We start from the raw sequence: 25,768 nt of genomic DNA, 5'->3' as shown, positions 1-25,768 counted from the left end.
TCCGTAGAATCAATTTCAATCCTCTGGGTAAAATGAACCAGTCACTAGTGGGCAGTAAGAGTCGTGCTTTTAAAAAAGGTTTTTTTACTTTTTCTCAAAGGTTTCAACTGCTAATGAAAGACATAAAATGAAACAAAGGTTGAATATTTGGATCGTTTGTTCTCAATTCTAATAGTGTGTTATCCTATAAAACCCCCACACTTCGCCGCAACAATCTACTTCGATCCGCTTATAACCCCTTCTGCTAACCTCGTATCATTGTTACATACTTAGATTAATCTATAAGCTTATTTAAACATATACTTTTTTACACTTTGTAGTAGTACTTGTGGTAGCCCATCTGAATATGTACCGCCCAATTTTCAGATACATATATTGCTAATCAAGTAGAAAGGGTGAACCAGAGTAACTAGAAACAATGGACTTAACATTTCAGTTTCGCTCATTGCTTTGGCGATTTAAGAAAGGGCTAATATTTTTCACAAAACCAGTGTTAATTATTAAAAGGTACCGCATACCAGTAGGTGGCCCATTCGACCGTCTGCCTAATAAAACAACAAAAACAAAAGAAAACCTTATTCCAAAATCCAAACCCAATGCAATAAAACCACAACAATACTTAAAGAGAAATTTATTATTAACCTATTTACACTCTTCTCATCACATTTCAACACATGAACGCAGCCATATAAAATACTACCTATGTTTCAGTTGCAAGTCAGTCACTTAACTATAATATTGTCCTGTCTGTGGAGCTAGTGGGGATATTTTTACATTTTCTAATGTATTCTATACGTAAAGTCATCTCAGTTAATAGTTAAAAATATACCTCCAATCCATATGTATTTAAAATATAATATCATTCGTCTGGAAACGAAATGGCGTATGTATAACATATGAAACATGTATATTTGTTTGACAACGATACGAAAAGTGAAAAATATTCGTATAGCTCCACTGTACCGATTCCTTGGACTGTCAAATTAATTCTAGTTAACACATGTCAATTCTTCTTTTTTCAATAAGGGGCGTATCTTCTGGAAGGCGACGGACCTCTCATACCCGGCCTGCAAACAAAACAAACAAAATTTACATTCAGTGTTGTTGCTATGTCAGCTTGATAATAAATTGTTTTATTACCAAAAATTGTAAGGATGTTAAGAGAGTTTATGTTAAAATTATTTGTTGTTTTTACTTATTTGCAATTTCTACTTTTTTTAACTTTCTAGTAAAATGAAATTGTTAGTTATACAGAAAACGATTATACAAAAATTGTGCACAATTAAATACATGATTGAAAAAGTTAATTGTAAATTAAATATAAATAATGATTTATTTTTTATATAAAAAAACTACAGCTAATAACAGTTTACTTGTCTTTATTATTCGAAATAAGAAGACAAAGCAACTGTACATGTTAGTAAGGCGATAATTATTTTTGATTATGGAGTTCACATGTAGGATATCATGTCAAAAGTGAAAGTTTCAGATATTTAGCAGTAATGTGTTATGGGCTCTGTAATGTTATAAACTCAGCGAATATTAAATTAATAATTTAATATATTCAGCTTAGCTTATTAAAGCTGTTAAATTAAATGATTTCAAAATTAAATAAGCAGACAATTTGCACGTTTCCTGCACAAATTGTATTGTTGTTGATAGGACTACAGTAACACTACCTACCATTTGGGGAGTAAATTTGTTAATATTTTAGTATTAATAATGAAACATGTGTTCCTTAGTTTATAAAGCGCCTTTTGTAATATTATAAATGCGAAAGTCACTCTGTTTGTTCATTGCTCATTCATGGCCAAACCATTGAACTGAATTTGATGATATTTTGTATGTAACAAGCTATACTAAGGAAGGATATAGGCGGCTACTTTCTTATGCCTAACATCTGACAACTGGAAGGGTATTATTTTGTATGTCACTTCTCTAAATAAATACTATTTTCTCAACATGGTTGTTTTATGTTTACCTTTACCAGTACCAATCAGTCATTATTTAGTCTTCAAATATCCTTTTGTATGTTTCAGTTTAAAGGGTACATAAGCCAGTGTAATTATAGACACGAGAAATGACCAGTTGTTGTGGTGGCACATATGTAAGGAATTAATCTCTAACAATGCCAATCATTAATTTTGATTCTTATCAACTATCAAGAGGCATATTTTTTGTGATGAGTACTCAAATGCTTTTTAAGAGTTATCATTTTACTAACAGATTATAACAATAATGAAGTAATGGAAACCTACCTTCTGTCATCAAATGTGTCTCTGCTGAAGTCTTCATACATTCTGGAATTATAAACATAGTACTTAAGTAAAATATATTTACTCTTTTTAAAGACAGTTTATTCAGCAAGCAAAATACATAAAGAAATATTAATATTTCATCTTTCAGAGAAATCTTTTACATACCCTCGTGACATTTGTGGTCCTCGTGGGGGACTTCTTCGGCTGTACATTGCGTCGTAAGACGATCTCATAGAGCCCATACTGCTTCGCATGGGTGGTAAGTTGGGCATGGGTGGCATGGGCTCCCTGCGCAGAGGTGGCGACACGAAGTCTCCTCGCGCACGCGAAGCACCCATGTCTAGTCCCCGGGAAGCTCCGACTGGATAGCGTCGCTCGAATAAATCACGAGGACTCTCACCAAATCGAGCTCTATCATAGTATCCATCGTAAGGATCCTGTCATCAACAAAGAAAGGCTTAGCATACAAAAAATTAAGTTATAGTGTGTCATCTATTTTAATAAATATATTAAATTTTTCCGAACGAATCTAATAACGGAGTATGAGTAGAATTTGGGAAGCTACAGTAGCATCATCGAGCCCGCAGCGATCGTATCGGCCGAGGAATAGGAACGCGTGCGGAGTGCCCACACTCGGCGTAATTGATGCGACGTGAACCGACGTTACGAGTAAAGTAAAGGAGAGCGCGTTACCCCAAATCCTCCCATCATGCGATCGCGGAGGAACGGCGGCGGCGGCGGTGGGGGGTACGGGTCGCGGCCAAACGCTCGATCGCGGAAACCGTTGCGGTCGGGCCCCAGCGCCTTGGGGCATTCCTTGGACCAGTGACCGCCGCGTCCGCAGCGGTAGCACTGTTCCGGATCGCCCATGCCCGGGCGCTGGCGGACGCGGCTCGTGGAGAGCTGCACCTTCATGGGCTGCCCGTCCACCATCATACCGTTCAGCTCTTTGATAGCCTCATTCACGTCGCCCGACGCGTCCAAGTGTACGAAGCCGTAGTTACGAACGATATCGCACTCGACGACCGTGCCGAACTTCTGAAACAGCTCGCGGACTTCGGGCGCGCGCGTCTTGTCCGTTAGGTTACCGACGAATATTTTAGTGGTCGGCGTCGACGGCGCCTTTCGGCTCTTGGCCGCTTCTATTTTGATCGCCTGTCCATGAACTATTTCTCCGTTAAGGTTCTGAATGGCTTCGCGTCCGACTTGCTCATTTTCCATGTGTACGAAACCGTAATTTCTGACGATATCGCATTCTACGACCGTACCGAACTTTTCAAACAGCGGTCTGAGATCGGCGTCCGTCGTTTTATCGGAAAGGTTCCCGACGAAGATTTTGAAAGTACCGGCGCCCGGCATTTTAGATTCTGAAACGCATACATAATTTCACGAAATGAGTCAGCAGCGTCCATGCCAAAGTCTTTACTACCGACGGATGGTTGTTAATCGATATCGGATATAAACAAATATACTTACCTATTTTTGCAACTTATATATCACTAATTAACACAGACAATTAGAAATTTACACGATATTATCACAGAAAACCTTCTGCGCACAATGCACTTATAAATCAGCTACAAAATGGCGTCCAACTCGGCATTCTAAATTCTACGAAGGCACCTAGCGGAAAGAGGTTACTGAACGTCGAACGGTTTGTCAGATACGGATACACGAATGAAGAGGAATGGATGAAAACATTGTGCCATAGACAAACGGAAATAGTACCAACCATAGTTATTTATTTTTGTAATATCTATTCTGAATTTTATTATAATTTAAATATGTTAGGTATTAGACATCATTTAAAACGGCTTGGCTTTAAAAACTTATATTACTTTATTTTAACCCATAAAAATGGTTTAAAACATTCGTGGGCTAATTTATATTCCTCCTAAAACTGAAAACTGGCAACAACAACGATAAAAGTCAAAGACCGACATTTGTCGACAGTCGACACAAAAAATATTAAACTATCACCAAATTATAGAAAATAATTGGACAATTGTGAACTCGTGATTTTATAGAACATATAAATTTTCTATATTTACCAGATTTTGCTGTAACCGGTAAGTGTTTTGTATTGTTTGGTTAAATTAATATATCAAATGCCGAAATAGATCAAATTTCTTCAATTCTCGGTTATTTATCTTGCGAGTACTAAATACCACGTATGAATTTATTACTAGTATTTCTGACGTTCATAATAATCGCCAATACATAAAAAAAAACCTTTGTAAAAAATCGCGGACGATTCTTATTCGATCTTAATCCATTAATCAATAACTTTATCCCACTTATTTCGAGTTTACGATTTTCTAGCGATGGAAATAGTTTGACTTCGACTTAATATCACAGTTTTTTAAACAAATAACATATCTTATTTCATGGAAATTATTGTTTTTTTGTATGTTTGATACATAGTATTATGTTTTGATTATCTATCAATGATAACTGTCATAATATGTATAATTTATCATTACTGATTATAACTACAATGATTATCCACAGCTTTTATATCTTTAATGTAAACTAAGGTAATAGCATTTCCCTACATTGTGTGACTAAATTTCAATGACACATGTTTGCATGAATATAAATCAATGAAAATGTCCCTTCATTAATAACATTCCAATTAGATTTATGTTGATTTGTGATGTATGATTGTTATTTATGTCAGGTATGCTAACATAACCATAACCAAAAAATCAAATATCTAAAGTAAAGATTTATTGGAATCTGTATCTGTATCTGAATATAAAAATGATTAAACTTTATGCTTTGCATAGTGTTATACTTTAGAGAATCTAAAATTGTTTTTAAGGCTATTTGTTTTCTTCTGTGATTGCCTAACACCAAATTAAAGCCTAGAAATAAAGTCGAACCGTTACTTTGTAATTTTATCTTTTACAAGTTCTTAATAATGTAATATTCATAATGAAAAATTAAAATCTGTAAAATGTTGTTACATATCCACAACATACCTGATTTAAACCTATAAGAATAAATATTTTCACTCATTGTTTTTATTATAATACCTATATATAATTAATTAATATAATTATATCTCATGGAATTGTCTCTATTTTGGTAACCAGAATATCAGTAATTGGAAAACCAGTTTGTAACAATGAACAAATGTCGGTAGTTTCATATAACGCCTTTGATATGATTCAATATGCATTTTTGTGTAATATTGTTACTATTACTTATGTTAAGCTTATGCCATTTTAGCACAAATTACTAAATATTAGTTATATATTCATATTGAAAATAAAAATATATAACAAAGGGGAAGGAAAGAGAATACCACTGTTTATAATTTTTACATTTTCAACTAAATTGATATATTTTTATAAAAATTATTGATGTCTAAAATGAATATAATGTCCAAGTTTCTCAGAACTTTTTGTTTTTCAAAAATATATTATGATTGTTTAGAATGTAATACCAACTGTGTATTTTTGCTTTTAAATATACAGTATGTATCTATCTATACATGAGAGAAATTTCTGTCTTTCTTAGTTTGACATTGTATGAGGAATGACAAGGTTATTATTTGTTTTGTTCAATACTAATATATCATTCATAATAAACACAGTCATGTGACTTATGCCACTTAACGTCTCTTGTCAAGAATTGAATAATAATAGCAGTCATTAAAAAATATATGCTATTTCTTATATGATATTGAATTGAATGTCTATTGTTTATTATTAAGAGTCACGAGTTAAAATTAGTTTTAATTCAAATTACTCTTTATTATGCACCAATAAACACATGTATAAATCACATTCAAGAAAAGTGCAAGGGGGTGCCTTCTTTTTAAAACAGTGATCCATTTCAGGCAACCTTATGGTAGAGTAAAAAAACTGATGGTAAAAAAATTTTAACCAAGTTAATCTTGATAGAATAAAAAATATACTAGCTGGTAATTTAAAAAAAAAGCATTAATTTGTTTTTCTGTTTGGTTGTAGCAATCGTAGGGTACTATTTACCATCTGGTGCCACTTTACGGTCTGCCATAGTAATTGGTGCTGTATTTTCCAGTACCATCCCACTGCTGGGCATGTCTCCATTCCTGTTAGGTACAGAGCTTAGTACTGCTACTTTTAAGCTGGCTTGTAATGAAATTATGCGAATGTTAAGCATCACGATATTTTCGTTCGCACTTTGCGAATTGTACAATTTCATATCAAGTATGAGAAAACTCAGTGACTGCAGGGATTTGAACCTACTATCATAAGGTTTATCCACTAGACTATCTTTTCATTTTCCCCATTCGATCCTCATATTGATCTACCCCAGAGCCGGATTTAGGGGAGAACAACAGGAGCTCCAGAACAAAGGGGCCTTTACAATATTTGTAGAGAAAAAAGATTGTCTATACTAATTAATCTAAAGCATTGTTTCGTAACACGTTTTTAATTTCTCATTATTAATTTGTATAAATACTATAAATGCGACATCACTCTGTCTGTCTGTCTGACTCTCACGCCTAAACCACTGAACCGAAATTCATGAAATCTGGAAAATATATGTTCTTTCTTAGATTTAAAGCAAGCTTGAAGTTCAATAAAGGACAAAGTCTACTTTGTTACGATGTTGGTCAAGCGAAGTCGAGGGTGACAACTAGTTTTTATAAAAATTAAAAATATTAGTGTCTCCTTTGTTTTTATTCCAGGGTATCAAAGATTAAATAGATCATATATTAATATCTCATAGTAAATATTATTAAGATTGTGATTTTATTGAATAGTATCTTACAATTTTTCAGGGGACAGTTTTATTTAATGGATACGACAAAGTGGTCTAACCTTGAAATGTCAATCTAATTCAGCCCGGCATAAAAGTCTACTTGGATACATTTATTTTCCACAAGAAAACCCTAGTCGGATAATATATTTAACATTTTAATCTATCATTTACGATGATTGAAGAAAATTTAATTCAAATTTTCAGGATTAAAGTGTCAATTATAAAAAAAATACGACGAGAATGAATTTTACTTGGTGTTAGAGCTTTGTCCATGTGTTTGTCTCTGCATTCATGGTAGGTTATTTAATCTCTCTCTCTCTCTCTCTCTGATTCTATATTCTATCGCCAACAGCAATACTTAGATTTGTTGTGTTCCAGTTTGAGTCAGAGTTCAGTTTGACTAGAGTCTCAAGTGACGTAATATCCTTAGATACCATGGTTGGTGCCCCATCGGTGATGTGGGGAAAGATTAATAAAAAAAGTAACGGAAGGTATTTAAATTACGTTAAAATACAACACTATCAATCATTATACTTCCGGTTAATATTTATATCCCACGATAAAAAGTATTTGCGAATTAATTTAAGTAAAATTTATAAAGTATAGGTACTTAATTCGTGTTATGTTATGTAAAAATCAAATTATACTGTATTTATAGATCAAATTACTCGGTACCGGGGGGTAGCGGCTGAAATAGTAACATGACTATTATCACACACAGTCTATTTCTTAAAATCAACTCTTATCAACTCCTGTAATAAACATTTTTTTTTTTACATTACTAGCCTGTAAATTTTCCACTGCTGGGCTAAGGCCTCCTCTCCCTTTGCGGAGAAGGTTTGGAGCATATTCCACAACGTTGCACCATTGCAGGTTGGTCCAATTACGTATTGCGGCAAATAAATTGTTCTCTAGGGTTAGTCGAGATATTGTTATCCCATGCTGAAAGTTCAAACAGTGTCATGAGCAAAGTTCGCCACGGAATATAATAATCCAATAACAAAATGGTCATTCGATAAAAGTGTAACAAAGACCGGTTGCGTATTGTAAGCGTTTACAAAATCAATGTTCTTACGTGAATGATACTTTGCAATTTAGTTATGTGTCTGTATATTTCCTGGACGTCACCACGGCCCGTATGTAGATCGAACCTGGTCCACTATCTATTGTTCCGTTTACATTGCCGCGTCTCCTCTATAGGCTTATTATCTTACTTGCAAGTGACATCAATGAAAAGGCGGTCGTGAAAAGCTCCCGTGACAGTTACGTAGGGGCTAAAATATCGTGATCGGTTAGAGAAAGAAAGGGATATGTGTGAGAGAGAGGGATACCGTTCGATACGCCCACGTTAAAAGGGCGCCCCGTGCCCCTAGAACCGAGTTTATATAATTTAGAATGTCCTACAGATGTAATTGGCATTCGTCCACGAAATACTTGAATTTTGTCCACGATAAGTTTGAAATTTACATGGTTTCCTTATAATAAGGTTGTACGTAACCTAAGCATAACTGTGAAACATCTTAGAAATGGCTTGAATATAGAAATACTTGAATATCGTAATAATAAAATGCCCAAAAAACATGTTTTAATTACGAGTTCATGAAAAACATTTCAGGATACTGAGTAAGTTACTCTGCGTCAAATAGGCCGTTAATTAAACTATGCGTCCAATTAACTGCAGCGGTGATACGGCTGGTAAAACTCGATATACTCATTTAAAAAAATAGTCGTGTAAAAATATTGCTTAACCAACCATAACGAACGTAAAAAGGCGATAACTGTACTTGGTATTTGTGTTACTTGTTACGTTTTTGCAAATAATATCCTCTATACATTGTCATGTTTGATTATACGAATATGTCTCCAAAAGAAAAAGAAGTAATTATATGTTTTATGATTTTGGTACCTTTTTATTAATGATCTGACTTCCGATTCGATCTTTGATGAATAAACAGTTACGATTTTTATGTAATATATTTATCAACCCATTCACCGTGACCATGGAGAGTAAGTTTTGGTCAGGTTTCAGTTTGGGCTGCATTCAGATGATTTAGGTATATCATAAAACAAAGTGTTATTACAATCGAATAAGGAGTTTAATAAACAAAACTTAGGTTTACATATTCCTTTAGATTTGCTTAAAACTCTGCTTTATTATGCACTAGACAGATCTTGATTAATTTAAAACTATTCCCCTTCAATACACATGTCCACTTTAACTTAGTTGCCCGAGTTCCGATAGCAATTTCCCCGAATTTCAAAACACACTCTTCGCAAATCCATGTAAAAAAAACATTTGTTTTTTATTTACATTAGCAGCCTGTAAATTTCCTACTGCGGGGCTAAGGCCTTCTGTCCCTTTGAGAAGAAGGTTTGGAGAATATTACAAATTATTCAAGACGTCAATCATGTATGTAGAGATTAAATGCAACTCCATGCCATTTCTACGGTATTCTATTCTGTGTCAAGCGAATTAATGAATCGTTTCGTTCATGACGAATGGCTGTTCTTGTAATAATTCTTATTCTAATTATAAGAATTGCTGTTCCTGGTAGTCTTATCGTTTCTAAAGGTAAAATGTGATCTGATTATTAATGTCCTTTGACGCAAATCTTACACAAAATTTCTTTGAATTTTTTTATTTTTTCCCGATATATTTGCTATTCTTTAAGGATCCTTGGCACGTGTCCATGTTTCCAATTCCATCCTTGACATTGATACGGTATTCACGAGTCGTTATTGTCATCGTGCACTACACTACGAGATGGTTAAGTTTAGATTGAATCGACACATTTATTCCGACAAATGTTGTAGTTATGTCTTAACGTATATTTTTTGTTTTTTTTTTTATGGCATTGGTTGGCGGACGAGCATATGGGCCACCTGATGCTAAGTGATCTGCACCGCCCATAGACAAAGCCGCTGTAAGAAATATTAAACATTCCTTACATCACCTATGCGCCACCAACCTTGGGAACTAAGATGTTATGTCCCTTGTGCCTGTGATTACACTGGCTCACTCACCCTTCTAACCGGAACACAACAATACAGTGTACTGTTATTTGGCGGTAGAATATCTGATGAGTGGGTGGTACCTACCCAGACGGGCTTGCACAAAGCCCTACCACCAAGTATATATTTCGAAAGCATATATTGAAAGCAACGTCACAAAAAAACCATTTGAGTTTTACATCGACACGGATATAAATAAAGTAACTTAGTCAGATTTATTTATTTTACTATCCTCTTGCCATTAGTGTAGTTTTTTTTTTTATAATTCTGGTTGGCTTTATAAAGTTGTTTGAGGAAATTAATGATGTGAATCGCGATTTTTATTTTATATCAATATTACAGCACAGCCCCGCTTCGCTTCGAGTTATATAAAAGACAAACAATTTTACACCAACAAATTTACAAGCATTTACTCTCTATAATATATGTATATCATGGCGATATGTTAAGAAATCCTTGGTATGTTATATAGTAGGTATATTTTGTGAAAGGCCACACGTATCCTGTGAGATTATTAAGCTCAACAGCAGTGCAGCTGTGAATTACTTGCATTCTGTGTGATACTGTCTAAGAATGCTTCCTCCGTGTCAGACCACAGAATTCCAGATTCCATCTAAACTATATTCTGACCTCATTGAATTTGATAAAAATAATGTAACAGCCTGAATGTTCCACTGCTGGGCTAAGGCGTCCTCTCCTTTTGATGTAGTAAAACATGTTATTATTATTCAACCACGCTGCTGTTTCAAGCAATATTATTTGAAAGATACATGTCGTTCCCCTTCAACCGATGTTTCCCTTCAACGCTGAGCACGATATGATTTATAATTAATTTTTATAATTATAAATACAAATTTAGCACATGTATAAAATACTGTGACGTTTGGATTTGAACCCGTAAACTTCGGTTCAGATTCGCACGTTCTCCATCCATATCTGCTCTTCATAGATAAATGTTAAGATTCGTTTGCGTAGATTACAACTGAAGGGCCTGTATTGATTAGATAGAAACCTAAATCGGGTCGTATAGATTGTACGTCATCTGACCGACATCTTTAAATATAAACATATTTAAATATGTCAGTCAGTTGAAACGGATTTGAATGTAACTAAATTAAATTATTTACGTTCATTGTTGTTTATACGTAATTTTTTTTTTGAGAATCACAATGAAAGAAATTAAGAAACTTATAATAATATTTAGGAAAGCAGCGGTTACAGTGACCAAAAAGTTACATAAAAGGCCATAAAAAATAAATAAACACCGCAGTGCAATTTCCCCACGAGGGACATTCACTCAGCTTGATATTGAACTCAGAAGATCTCAAAACTGATTTTCAGTGGCTCCCGGTAGAGAAGCCTTGAATCTTGTTAATCACAATTATACTTAATATTTTTGTATCATTTATAGTATATAGTATATAGTCATTTACAGTCTTACTGAATCATTATTAGTCTTATACAAACTCATGCTTGTGTTTTGGTAAGACCAAAATGTCGAAGTTTTACAGACGGTACCATCATTCATATTAAAATCGTTCCGAAACATTTTGCGCAAACTTCAATGAATAATGTAAGTGTACAGTTATTATTTTAATACTTCTATATACAGTGGCGATCATCTTTAAAAGTATAATTATATCATTGAGAAAACACGCCAAGAACTCTCTAAGTACAATTTAATAGACCTAAACATCAATAAGCTATCGAGGAATAATTTCGTGGAGCATTCCACGGCGTCTTACCCTCTGCTATTGTGCGGTGTGGTGGGGAGAGGGGGTGTCGACGTCAGGCCCATTGATCGCTTTGACGTCACCGCTGCAGGAAGTACGCCTCGCCCGGGACACAGGTTTCGGATATATCCTAAAGTATATACATATACGTAGTTCTTATGACATGATATTAAATTCTATATCGTCTGTTTTTTGCAACTTTTCTCATATATTTTATCGGTTACGGGTGTCTAAATTTATTAAACTAATGTGAAATGGTTTTATTTTGTTTATTTATTTAAATGCGTCAGTTATTATATGTGGATGAAATCTGTTTCTAAGAAACTGGCCCACTAAACCAATTGAATTGAGATTTTGCATAAATTTTTGGTGCTGGTGACGAAACAATATGGTGTACTAAATTGTTTGCGTAAGTAGACGGGCTAAATACTTTTTTAAAAAAAATAATAAAGTAATATGATTTATTAGTGAATTACGTATGTACTTCTAGTTCCTGAAACGCTGATTAAAGCCAGATTTATTAATATTACTAAATACTGTTCGCTCATTGGTCGCCTATAGCGACATCAGCTACTATCCACCAATGATGATTCGGATTAATTAAACTGACATTGATCGACGTTTTAGTAGGAGATAAGACGATCACTTATTATTATAAAATGTCATAAAAATATATACATTTACATATATACATTGTTACGGTTTTCTACAAAACGGTAAATAAAGGTTACTGTGAAAATGAACGGTAATTAAAAATGTTGTTTCGAAAACAATAAATTATTCGTTATGTGTATTCTACTTTCAGGACGGCAATAAAATTAAACGCGCCACTGAAGATTGGGACGCTTAAAACGTCCCTCAACCCATTTTAGATTTACAATGTTCTCTTAACATTTCATATACACACGCTGTAAAAGTTTTATATACACTCAAGTGAATATGACGTGGACATTGATATTTAGTTTTTGAATATGCTTTAATGTAAAAAAACGTAAATATCCCAATGCTGGACAAAGACCTGTTATGTAATTATTCGGATATTATAACACCCTTCTTCATTGCCGGTTGTTGAATCGACACGTGTAACTATTTCATTCGACACATGCAGCTTTCCTCACGATGTTTATAAATACAAATTAAGCAATCGAAAATTCGGTGCTTTCCCGAATATGACCCCATGCGGTTCAAGGTTAACAGCGTTAAGAGGTTAATTTAATTATGATCTGCGTGTTCTATCCCATACTACCCTATCTCGGTTTAATAATGCTTTAATATAAGCTTATTCTAACTGGGTATGTACATTCTGTTGTTTAAAAAATCTATCTGATAGGACCAAAAGGCTTACTTTTTTAACCCTGTATTTTAGAAAAAGATAGCAAGCATATTTTTTTTTTTTTCTATCGAGTCTAATGAACTACATTTTTAATCAATAGCATGAAGGTAAACAACAAAAAAAAACAAATGTGATTCCGATAGTACATGACAATGTCTACATATTTGCATACCTTATTTATTGGTATAGTAAAAGTATTGGCATAATTTTACGATTATGCTTACAATTATACTTGGTGGTAGACTGTCACGCAGTCATAATATATTATACCACCAAGCAGCAATACTTAGTATTGCTGTCCCGGTTATACCCATGTGCTTTGAGTTCCACTGGCTTACTAGCTTCCAACAACCGAGCACAGCATTTACATAGTTCATGTGATCAGCCGTGTGCACAAACCCTTACTCCGATAACCGATTACTCGAACGTGCAAAGATAATTGAATCAAACTGCCGTCCTCTGAGCGCGAAATTTTAATATGATATCATGAACTTGTTGGATTTTGATAGCTCCGATGGCTTGCGATTGATAAACTAATTAAAGATGGCGTGCATCCCATGGTATATTATGCCAATTATGGCAATAACTTTATCCTTAATTTATCTCTGTAATAGCTCGTATAAGTACTTCTAACTATCTCCGCAGATTTTATAATGAACTAGTGTGAGCGCAGATATAGATTCGCGATTCCCGCTCTCTTATACTTCGATGGGATGGCAATCCGATTGAACGAGAGAGATTAGACGCAGGACCAAAACCTTTTCATATTTTCCGAGGCGCGAGAGTGTACTATTTTCCTGGTTACTGATTTTTGTCGAATAAATTTTACTGCTTTTCACTGGTTTGCTCCAATTCAACCTAGGACCTAGATATTCAGAGGTTGTATCATGGGGTTAGTCATGTCGTTAGACAGCAGTTAGGTTCGTATTTGTATTGTAAGAAAAGGCTTATAAAGAAGTACATTTGGAAATGTATGCATGTCATAGTTAACACAAAAACGTTCTGTGTCGAGTATGTGTACAGTAAAAGTATATTTTGACCATTAACGATAAACGGTCGTTAATTTATGATCATCTTAACAATAAACTCTGCTGCATAGTTTTCTTTAGAAATGATTTTATTCCTTTCTTTTGAAATATTAATGTTTTCCAGATACTTTATATTAAACATTGTGATCGATAAATTAATTTACCAGCTTCGTGTCTTTTTGCCAGATTAGTCTGCAAGTCTTTGTACTCGTGCTGCATAATATAACCTTCGCCAGGCTAGGCTATTTGGTTAGCCGTTTTTGTTTTCATGTGCTCAGGAGGATATAAAGAATAAAGTAAATACTGTCTTGTTTGAACACAGTTTTTTTTTTTTAATTTTCTTTAGGCGCACAAGTAAAAGATCCATCTTTAAGTCACCTTTGCTAAGCTCCATTGTGTATGTTGTATATACATTGGTTCATTACCTACCTACCTTATTGGTAATACAGGGTATTGCTGTTTGGCAGTAGAATAAGTGAAGTAAAGAGTGTCTGGGTAATTTATAATTATTATAAAAGCAATTATGAACAATTCGTAATGTAATAATTGTTGTTTATGTTCTAGGTTGAAACACCTATTATATGGATGATAGGTGTTTTGACCTTGAGACCGTGAAAAGTAAATCGTTGACATGTGTCGTTTCTCACGACCAGGTAGCTGTTTGAATAATAGATTTGACAGCCATGTTTATTTTTAATTTATTGATTAAAATTGAAATTGATAGCTCTGTTTAAAAAAAATGTATGGATAATATTACACGGAAATTTCTTAAAAATCTTCCAATTAATGAATAATTAATACTTGAATCAATATTGAGCACGTGCCGATAATTTATATTTAAATTCGTCAGCTCGTTAACTAAGTAACAAAAACCGTTGACCGACAGATGAGATAAATGTACTGAAATATTTTGTCTCAGTTTATTTATATATAGATTTATCAGTAATGGTTTAGTTTTATATCAGTATTGAATATTGACATACTACTTCATAATAACTTAAATGCTTTGCTTATAGTTTCATGATAGAACGTATATTTATATACTATGTTATGCAGTATGGTAATATGAATATGCCTTTTAAGAGGTTACAGCTTATGTAAACGTATATTAAGAGAAAATTACTTTTGAGGTCGCTACTCCTGGCGCGGGTAATACTCTTGTATTAAAAAGAACATTATATTAATTGTAGATACGTAAATAATTACATTTTGAATTTTTAATATTTATAGCTTTTTTTAAAATTAAGAAACGAAAGTGAAAGTTCAGTGTGGAACCTGTGAGCAACGATTTTACGTAATGTCTGAGTGAAACGTTTCTGATATCAACATGTTTCGCTTCAGACATTTCTAAATAGCACGTTTGTTATTGCAAAGTAAGAATTAAATACAGTTAAGACCTATGTGGCTTTGGTGAAGTTTATAAATTGACTCAACGAAAGCCATTACGGAAAAAATCTTATTGAACGTCCATAGTTTAAAATGGCTACGCTCATGTAGCGATTTCGTAGCACCTGCTACGAAAGTGACTTTACCCAGCGTACTTGATCGATATATCGTTGAGTTTGCTTTAATAGTTGAGTGCTTTAATCTAAATGCACTCAATTCATTTAAATATTTATATATATTCATAAATATAGCGTACATTTTTACTAAATGTGCAGATTTTTACATCAAACTTTATTAATCGCAAACAAATACATTGAACAAAAGGTGGACTAAACGTACGTTATAAATTCTTGTGTCAACGCTTAGACAAAGCACATAATCTCGACGGCGGGAATTGTTAAATAAAAAAATAAATAAATTTTTATATTATATATTTAATTATACAGGGTTATTGGTAATTCGACGTGTTCCCGTTAGGAAGTGATAGGGGTGACTATTTGCGATAATCTAAACACCCATATGCATTAATAATGCGTCTTGGCGTAGGCAATAAGGGCAGTCACTTCGAGCAAAAACTTTGATTAGGGTAAATTCCGAATGTCTAAAAATAAATAAAGATGTATTTTATTAATTATAGATGCTTATTAGTGATATCATTTGTTATTAAATAATGCGAGGATTCGTCGATTTTTACCGGTTCGTCGTTCATTATTTTGTCAAATAAAGGGTTTATTTATTTTCTTATTATGTTTGTATAGCAGAAAGGACCATTTGTTACTGTGTCTATAAATATAACGTTTTATGTTGTTTATCGCAGCCAAATCTAGGGGTTTAGCGTATATACTATACTATACATACATCATTATTAAACGTCCATCGGTCTTTGGCGGGCGGCATGCTTTGTTAATAAAACAGTTTATTTTTTTCGTTAATAGATGGCGTACATAGTTCTTTAAATCGTGCTATAATTGACATTCAATTATATACGCAAAATGTGCATTCAATTATATTTAAGTTTATAATATCATCGAATCACATATTGTATAAAGATATGCTTTGCTAATAAAGTAATGTTTGTCAAAGTTTTCACTAATGTGGTGTAACACAAGCACTAGACTCTAATTCCCAAGGTTGGTGGCGCAGTGGCTTCATATGGAATGGTTAATATTCTTTTACAGCGCCAATGTCTGTGGGGGGTGATTATAACATACAAGGTGGCCCATTTATCCGTCCACGAACCTATATTATATAAATACTCGTTGGTCTAGTGGCTAGATATAAGGCCGTAGATTCCGAAGAGGTTCTAGGTTCAAATCCCTAGGTCGGGGCGATAAAAAGTTATTGGTTTTTTCTATCGAAATATTCTCAGTAACAGCTCGGACTCTGGGAGTTGGATGTGTGTCCATTTCCGTGCCCTGGAAAGCACGTTAAGTCGTTGTTCCTTCATCTGAAATCTGTCGTGTCTGATTTGCCGCCGGATTATGAGAGTGAGGGAAAGTACACCTGTGTTTGCTGCGCACATAGTTCAGCACAATGATATTTCCTGCGTAAATGGCTGGTTTCCCTCGAGATTGGCCGCTGTAGCCGAAATCGGTCGGGATGGCATCATTATATAAATAAAACAAATAGGTCAGTTCTCCTCGGTAGTCTACTTTGTGAACGGTTAGTATCTTTACGTTAATAATCTTATAACCTGACTATTCGTAAGTGCTTGAATGAAATGTTTTTCGATCCTGTATTAAATAAACGAATTGTAATTGAAATAATATCTCATTTTATGTAAAATTTGAATTAGCTGCTACGTATAAAGCATTTGTTTTTTGTATATATACGCTTTAGCAAATTTTTTCTTCTGTATGAATTTAGTCAGAACTAAAGAGTTATGTCCTAAAATGTTTAAGTAAATTAACATCCATCTAAGTACACATGCGTCGATGTTATCTTTTTAATAACCAGCGTATTATTTTAATCAAAGAAAGCTATAATGACATACCTACATATATTAAAATTCTATGATGACATCACGTAACACATCTGCACTTGACTTACTCTTTGTTAAGAGTCGGAATGGGGTTAGTTTTTCGCGCAGCCCGCGGCGCAGGCACCGCGGCAGTCCGCCCGCGCCACCCGGGCTGATCGTACGCGACCACTGTATATTTTTTATATTTAAATATCCGGATCGGATTTTACGTGTTATCGGTGACAATATTCAAAATAGTGATCATACATTAGTGGCTGTGCCTTTTGAAAAACTACGAACAGTGGTAAGTTGGCGGTTTTATTGCGAGATGTCGTAATTCGTCGCTAGATGGCGCTGTTTCGCCGCGTCCGTATTGCAGTCGTAATGGTTATGTGGGCACTTTTTTAAGGAAATAACTTATTTATCATATAAGTATAAATGGTATTATTTATATATAGAAGGTATTGAAGTTTCTTCTAGGAAATTTTAAGATATTTTATATATATATTGATATTTATCCGCTCACACGTGAAAACTGTGCCCTAACCGACTTAACCTTTAAATCGATAGGTTTTTAACAAAGCCCATTTAATAATCGGTCTATTAACATTGAACTGTACATGTAAGCCAATTAGACAATAGCGTAACGTGTTTCTTTTCAAGTAAATAATAAACGTTCTATAAATAGTATTTAAAAAAACTATACGTACGGTTAGTATTGTAAAATACAGATTGTTTACTTTCTAAACTTAAGAACTTACTTTAGTAAGTTTATATGTAATGAACAAAGGAATTCGGTCACGAAAATTGGTAATCTATTACTGTATCGTTCTCATTATCCTCCAAACCGCTCTGAAATAGCGCGGCGCAATAAATTCCAATGCTTTTCCTTACGGAGAGTTACCTTCCAATGCGACATTTTAAGGCTATTATAGATTTGTAATAAAATAACATTAGAATCTTAATTAGTTATATTACAAGTTTTAAAATGAAATTATATATAAATATTTCCATTTTATACCAAATAGTATGAAGGTTTTATATAAATTAATTTGTTTTGATACATATTTTTTTTTAATTTAAGTCGTTTGGTTTCGGCATTATGGTACAAAACCATCCCATTAGAACCCTTCCTTGCAAGATTCGTGTAAGAGAATTTTTGTTAACAGCATCCATTAATTAAGCAAGCGCCTTAACCATCCGTGTAGTGGTGTGAACTCAATTATCCAGTATAAGAATTCCCGGGGGTAGCATCAGGTAGGCGGCTGGTAAAAGTTTGCCAAATCATTATATATGTATATACATGATGTTATTTTCTCCTTAGCGGTACCCACGCAGGGTAGACGTAGGCCCATATCAATTATTCTACTGCCAAACATCAACATATCAACATAGTTTGAATGAGTAAGCTGTGTAACAGACACAAAGGATATAAATTCATTTATCCTCTAGCTAGAGGCGCATTGTTGTAGTATTTTGACAGTTTCAAGTGTCTAAGGGCGAAGGTGTACCTTTCTACCAGGTGATCAATTATAGATATCATTTGATTGCTAAGAATTATGTCGTGGAATACATGAGGTTGTTTATTAATTTAACCCAGGTAAAGCCGGTGTGTAAAACTAAGCTAACCTAGTAATTGATATAAGCTATTGATTATCGTTACGTTTGAATTTTTATTTCCCAAATTCATGATACTTAAATTTACATAATATTATTGTCGATTAACGATCGCAGGTGTAATTTGGTCCAAAAAGTGTAAATGATTATGTAAGATCAAAATTATGCGTATTTTTCGTAACCAGCAAATAGTGAAACAATAAACTACCATTGATATACATATATATTCGAATTAAAACTGTATTAAATTAATATTTAGATATATTTTTTTATAATTTGATACAGTTTTAATAAAAAATAACTTTTTGGATTCCAATAGACCCTTACTAAAACATACTCGTTAATTTGATTTGATTTATTTTACGATGTGTTATTTAGATATAGTCTAATAATCTTAAAATTTTATATTCTAAGTACCAGGATTACAATCATTGTGCCGAAATCAGTGTGACCATGAAAAAAAATCGAAACTTGGCACAGCTCAGATGGCTATGACGTAAACGTAACTACTCTGCGTAAGACGATTGTTCTGTATCTGTCTTATCGCTACCAATAGTTAGTATGATGTTATTATACCTATTTTAAATTTATTTATAAAGAAATGAAATCAAAATAGGTATATATGATTTTACTTGAAAGAGACAAGTCTAGAATCGTTACTTTTCAATTGGTTTGCAGTAAAGCTACTCGTTCGGAATACGGAATGTATTTAAAAGAACCGTCAACAAACTAGGGTTAAAGATAATAATAATTTTTTACGTATGAACTTTTTAAACTTGTTAAATAATTATGAAAGTTCATTGGTTTCGCGTAGCGCGTAGCATTTGTCTACGATAGGATGTTTTCTTGTTCTGCTATCACCGAATTTACTATCTACCATAAAACTTGACTGTGCCAACACAATTGTGTTTAGATCCTAGATTTGAAATGATATTAATTCAAAGTTCCCGGATCAACAAATTTATCCTACTACGGTTATGCCGTAATTATATTAATCTCGTGGAATATACGATCAAAATTTATTGTAGGCCAAGGTAATTGGTATGTGTAAGCTGTCATAATATGAACGAAGGTTTGATAAATAATAATTGTTAACGTGTTTAGAATTATTCAATTTCCAATTGAAGTTAATTTATTCCTTTGTAGAAAGTTATTCTTACCCAAATTAAGTTCAAATTAAAATGAGACATGTCTCCAAATTTTCTCTACTCAACGATCAGACATGTTCTAACGTGTTTCAAATGATGTCATTAATTCGACAAAGGTATTAAGAGCAAGGATAAATGCCGCCTCCAAAGGGTTTTAGTAAACATCGCCCGTCAGGAAATTGCTACAGCCACTCGCCTGTAATGGAGTTTGCATAAACGCTTCCATACTCTGTATCAGCCTTTGTTTTTTTATCAATAAAAAATCTTGTAAATTCTTACAGACAAGAAGTTTTTTTTCTCTTTCATCTGTTACATATACATATATTGCATTTTTAATAATAAAAAATAAATTTCTGAATGTTCATGTTGATTTCTATTAAAGCAATATCAATTAATATATAATTATAACTTAATAAATTGATATTCGTTGTTCATTGAACCCAGATTTATATTATATTCAGACAATACCACGATTGTGATATTTTACCATTATATAACATAGTGTTTTTATAGTAGACTTACAGGAAATGGCTCGTGAAATACAACGCTTATATTAAAAGTGGTCACTCACTAACCTAAATGTATCAGTAAGGTCAAATATTTTATCCTCTGTAAGCTTGATGAGCACTGGATCTATTCAAATTATATCGGGTGAAAAAAACCATCAAAATTATTAACCTCTGCGCACACCCACAGAAATACTCGAACAGTTTTAATGAAGAAATAAAAAAATGGGTTAAATTTCCATCTGAATTTGCGTTGAACGTATAAACTTGTCTGATTCGTTGAAAAAGGAAAAGTTATATTGCCGCTATAACCTTCGCTAATTTTTAATGAAATGAAATGTACGCGTCTGAATCGAAGTCACGAGTAATTATGAATGTATTCCCTCAGATTGCAGTGGTTTTTCTAATTAGAGCTAGAGTAATACGATTCGATAGCTCTGAATTTCACATTTTTTAAGAGAGAAAGTTAATTTTTTTATTCAAATTCTCTCTGATATTTTTTTTTCGTTTCTCTTCTAAAGGAGAAGTTGGTGACTATTCATTTGTTTTAAATAAAGTTTTGATGTCTGAAATTGAAACAGCGATGAAGCGATGACGTAATATTTTTGGGTGTCAATTAAGGAAGGGACTTGATATCTTGAATCAAATACATATTTCCGAACAATGTCCATGAATTCAGCAAAGCTTTTCTCCAAGAAACTCCAAACCGAACTTTTATTCCTTTCTATGCTGCGACTTAGTGCGACTTTCAATATGTGGACGACTTTCCTTGTGTGTGTTCCTTCCTTGCTAAGCTTTTTCCAATTCGTTCCATTTTAAGCGCCTTTCTAACAATTTTCCTAACAGAATACTTGGCACCGATACTCTATATAACTTAAAGTTCAGATTTTATTACAAAGATGATTAATTGTAGACGATGATTAATGAAAGCTACGTTCAACGACAAATCTTTAATGGAAATTAATAATGGTTTTCTTGTTATTATTTATATAAGATGGTTATATATAGTAGCATAGTTTGTTAATAATTTACAGGATGGGATTTAGAACTTCAATCATATAGAAGCGCGGAATACTAAACTATTCGGAAGCTATGACTATTGATTTTGACTACGGTGGTTATTCTCATGGAAACTTAGGTCTGGCTATTCCCTTCCTATTCTAATCCGATAGGATGGCAAGTGCGACTACAAAGAGTTCAAGTGCAGGAGTAGGCTTTACGTGTTTTCCGAAACTATTAAATCGTCAAGTTAAGTTAAGTTATCATCGTTTACGTCAAGAAATTCTCAATAGAAGACTATTGAGAATTTCTTGACGATAAGTTTTATCTTACTCTAATTTGCTAGATTCTCCGACTATAATATTAACAACAATTTATACATAATTTGTTACGTATTGTTTAAAAATATTCGAGTTAAAATATAATTTTGATTCATTTGTTGGTAAGTTAGACCCTCTGTCGATTATTCCAGTTAAGATACGTGTCATTATAGCAATAGAATTTCTGTGTTTCATACAATTGAGATCGCTTTCAATTGTATTTCAGAGCTTAGGATATATACGTGGTTCGTTAGACTCTGGCGATACTGGTAAGTCGTTATTTCTTTGGAACTGTCATAGATCTGTTCAGTTACAAAGACGCGCACCTAAACGTTAAATTATCGTTGTGCAATAACAATATAATTTTTAATTAATGTGTATGATTATATATTATGATTCGATATATCTTTGTATATTTTATCGCGTATGAACTTTGTATTAACGTTTGGCCTTCAAATTGTATTGGTTTTCTATTGAGACTCTAAACCTTGCCCGACCAGTTTTTAGAACAATTCTTAACTCATACTTATCAAAAGTACGCTTTGCGGTTAAAATCAATAATTTCCATAAAACGGTTCTTAGTGCGCTTTTGCATATCGAAATGTTCCCTTAAGATTTTACGTCTGTTTTCTTGGTTTATGTCCGGTTACAATATTAAACAAACCGTTATTTTACATTGGTGACCAATCGTTACAGTTACGATTAACGAGTCGTTAATGTCATCTAAGTTTTAACGTCACACATATACCTACGAAACGTATTATATACGAACACAATTAATATACTTTTTTAATTCTGCTATTATTATTAACACTGTAACGGAATACAAGTGAAATTAGTACATATATGTATTTAGTACCGCTCGTAGATGTAAAAAATTTGAATTGATCTGGCTATGCCACATAACCCATGTGGCACTGCGACAAACCTACTGGGATCAAAGCCAAACTAATGTAATGCAGGCGATGCCACAAAATGTAGCTTGTGAATTAATAATATTATCTCTATCGACAGGTAAAGATCAGCTCTCGGAGTTTCTTGGTAAGTTTTTTTTACTTGTAGTCGTTTGTTTTTGAAGCTATAAAACAGGTGAGTAGGTAAAATTTTGATATTTCAGACAACACTAATATTTTAAGTAATTACTAGAATATGGAATAAAGGAATGCTGTAATACATGATAATTTATTCAGAATTATTATTATTATTAGTAGATAAAGCATTTAGCTGTTGAAGTATTAAGTAAAATTTATTTATCTAAATATTAATACGTGAAGCGATATTTTTGTACCACTATTTTTTTTAAAAAGATGCGTTCTATGTGGATAAGTAGTGCAGAAAGCTGATATTTTTATAAAGTATTCGTTGAGAGTACCTACTATCAAATAAAAATAAACATTACACTTTTGAATTTTTTTCTTGTTAGTCCGCTTACAATTTGAGAGCCAAACTGAACATTTCTTAGAGGACGCAATTTTATTTGTGGAATATGTATGGGGGTCAATACAAGCTTAACCCCAAGTTTGTGGGATTGCCGAACTTGACCCCCGGCCTCCATCTTGGAGAAAGTGGTGAAAACACGTTTTTCGCGATATCTCGGAAACTATCAATCTTACAAAAAATCTGTAAAGACATATTTTGTAGAGAATTGCTTTGCCTACAATTATGTTTAAGTGACTTATGTGTCCTCTAAAATATGTTCAGCCCATATAACATTTCATTGGACTATGTAGGACAAGGTATCATCCCGTTGACCCTCACTTTTTCTAAATATCTTTCAAATCAACGCATCTAATATTTTATTAGCAATGATATATATATATGTATAATGTATATAGATAATGATATATAAGGTCGAATTTAGACCAATGGGCGACCACTTATTTATATAAATGCACATACATTGCAAATAATATTATTATTAAAAAAAAAATCTACATCCAGAGATAAATAAATATTATTATAGAGATAATAGTAATTTTAGTGTTAGTTTCAGCAATACGATAGACGATATCTCTGGGTAACAATTCGTTTCCTGCATACACCTTAAGATTAGTGGTCCCCGGGGGAAATTAACTTCGGTTGCTATGTATAGAATTTATCCCTCAAATATTAAACGGAGAAAAGTTTGGAAAACGGAAGTTTCGACTAAGACGTTTCACTTGTAAAGGGGAGGGTGGAAGTCACAGTTTTAATCGACTTGAATGACTTTTAGTTCTCTAAGGTGTTTTTTGTATATTGCATGATTGGACCGAGTTTTAGATTAAGTTATTTATAAAAAAGAAATGATGGAAAGCAACTATGGTTAGCCAAGGTTACTTGTCAGGCTTAATCGTTAAACCGCTATCCAATGTTTGTGTTTTTATATGTGACGTACATATAAATGAGTGAGTGAGTGAACGAAATTGGATAGTCAGTTCGTATGGTAATATAGTACATGACGTTAAGTGAATGGCTGTATTTTATCACAAAACAAACTTGTACAAGCAGTGCCATGACCCTCTGTGACGTCAGACGCAGTCGTGTTTAAACTATCAGTAGAGAAATACTTAGACTCGCTTAATGTATCGGATGTAAGAGCTACATGAAGTGAAGTAAGTGAAACTGAACTAGTTAATGATTCTAAAGGCGCAGGGAAATTTCTCGAAATTTCTTGAATAAGATAGAACCTTAGCAGGTCTCGACCGTGGCGCAATACGGTTCGTCTTCGAAAACTTACTTTCGAACTTAAATTAATTAAAGGAAAGTTTGAGTTCTATCCACGTGATGTTTATTTGTGGCTTCTTCGCGCCAATGTCACTTACAACCTAGACGAGTACCAGTTTGGTCTAGACGACCGCGGTGTCCGTATACAAGCTGTTCATATTCGCGATGACAAAATGCACACTCTTGATATCAAGTAAAAAATAAAAAATCTAAATATTCATACAAGAAAATTAAAAAAGTCTTTATATCAATTTATGTTCTATTGCGATATTCAACAAACGAATCGTTTATACGAATAGTATAATTTTCTACGAGCGGTTCAAAGATTCAAAAGCACGTAAGGTTGGAAGTAGTTTTTAATCTAATTTCTCATATTCCATACCTCACTGTAACATGTGTGTGACGTAAAAAACTTCATCAAAAAGCGACAAAAAGTCACTTTCGAAGTGTAGTTATTCCGGGATCGCTCAAAGGGACCCTTGTATCACGGTTTTTGCCTCGCTAACCATAGTTGACGGCTCGATAAAATATTGCTGATTATAACGCCCTTCAGCGTCTCTTTCCGGAACAATATAATTTGGGTCTTCAGGGTTGCTGGATAGGTTTGTCAAAGCCAATTTATTGATAGTTAAAGCTATAGCTTTTGATCATATAGATGTGAAACAAGATTTTTGATGTATTTTTTTTTTTATATGATTGTGTTCGCAAACAAAGTGCACTTTAGAGAGAGAGTAGATCAGAGTTTTTGGTTTTAGTTTTTTTGATCAGGAGTCCTATCTTCCTTACTCCTGCCTGCTACTAAGATTTTCGTAAATCGAATCCATGACTGATGGGAAATAACTGTCTTTTAGTGTTTTGTTAGAATTGTTTTTTTTTTTTAATAATTATTATTTTGTTCCTCGACATTTGTAATTATAACGTAACGTATATCAATTTTTATGGGTTGCGTTGAAAAATTGATAATTTAAAAATAAACATTGAAATTTTATGTTATCACCAGGTTTTAA

The 25,768-nt window shown here is 33.4% G+C and overlaps 2 protein-coding genes across 3 annotated transcripts in view; one reads left to right on the top strand and one right to left on the bottom strand.

Moving 5' to 3' along the window:
- Positions 1-615: 615 nt before the first annotated feature.
- LOC125069790 (RNA-binding protein lark) lies at positions 616-3,908 on the bottom strand. Its single transcript, XM_047679365.1, has 5 exons — positions 3,735-3,908; positions 2,952-3,625; positions 2,424-2,695; positions 2,259-2,300; positions 616-1,067 (listed from the first exon to the last, which is right to left on the bottom strand). Exons 2-5 carry the CDS (start codon positions 3,615-3,617, stop codon positions 1,019-1,021), a joined length of 1,029 nt encoding a protein of 342 aa, XP_047535321.1. The 5' UTR covers positions 3,618-3,625; positions 3,735-3,908; the 3' UTR covers positions 616-1,018.
- Positions 3,909-4,193: 285 nt separating this feature from the next.
- The window catches only part of LOC125069789 (stress-activated protein kinase JNK), a 104,010-nt gene continuing 82,435 nt past the window's right edge, over positions 4,194-25,768 (top strand). For both annotated transcript variants that reach the window (XM_047679363.1, XM_047679364.1), the window contains exons 1-2: positions 4,194-4,327; positions 23,073-23,099. The gene's annotated coding sequence lies outside the window, so the exon portion shown is untranslated. The remainder of the gene's footprint in view (positions 4,328-23,072; positions 23,100-25,768) is intronic.

This window comes from Vanessa atalanta, chromosome 16, assembly GCF_905147765.1.
Source record: "Vanessa atalanta chromosome 16, ilVanAtal1.2, whole genome shotgun sequence".
Classification (NCBI taxonomy): Eukaryota; Metazoa; Arthropoda; class Insecta; order Lepidoptera; family Nymphalidae; genus Vanessa; species Vanessa atalanta.
The sequence above is the reverse complement of the archived record's forward strand: the minus strand, read 5'-3'. Positions and strand labels throughout refer to the sequence as shown.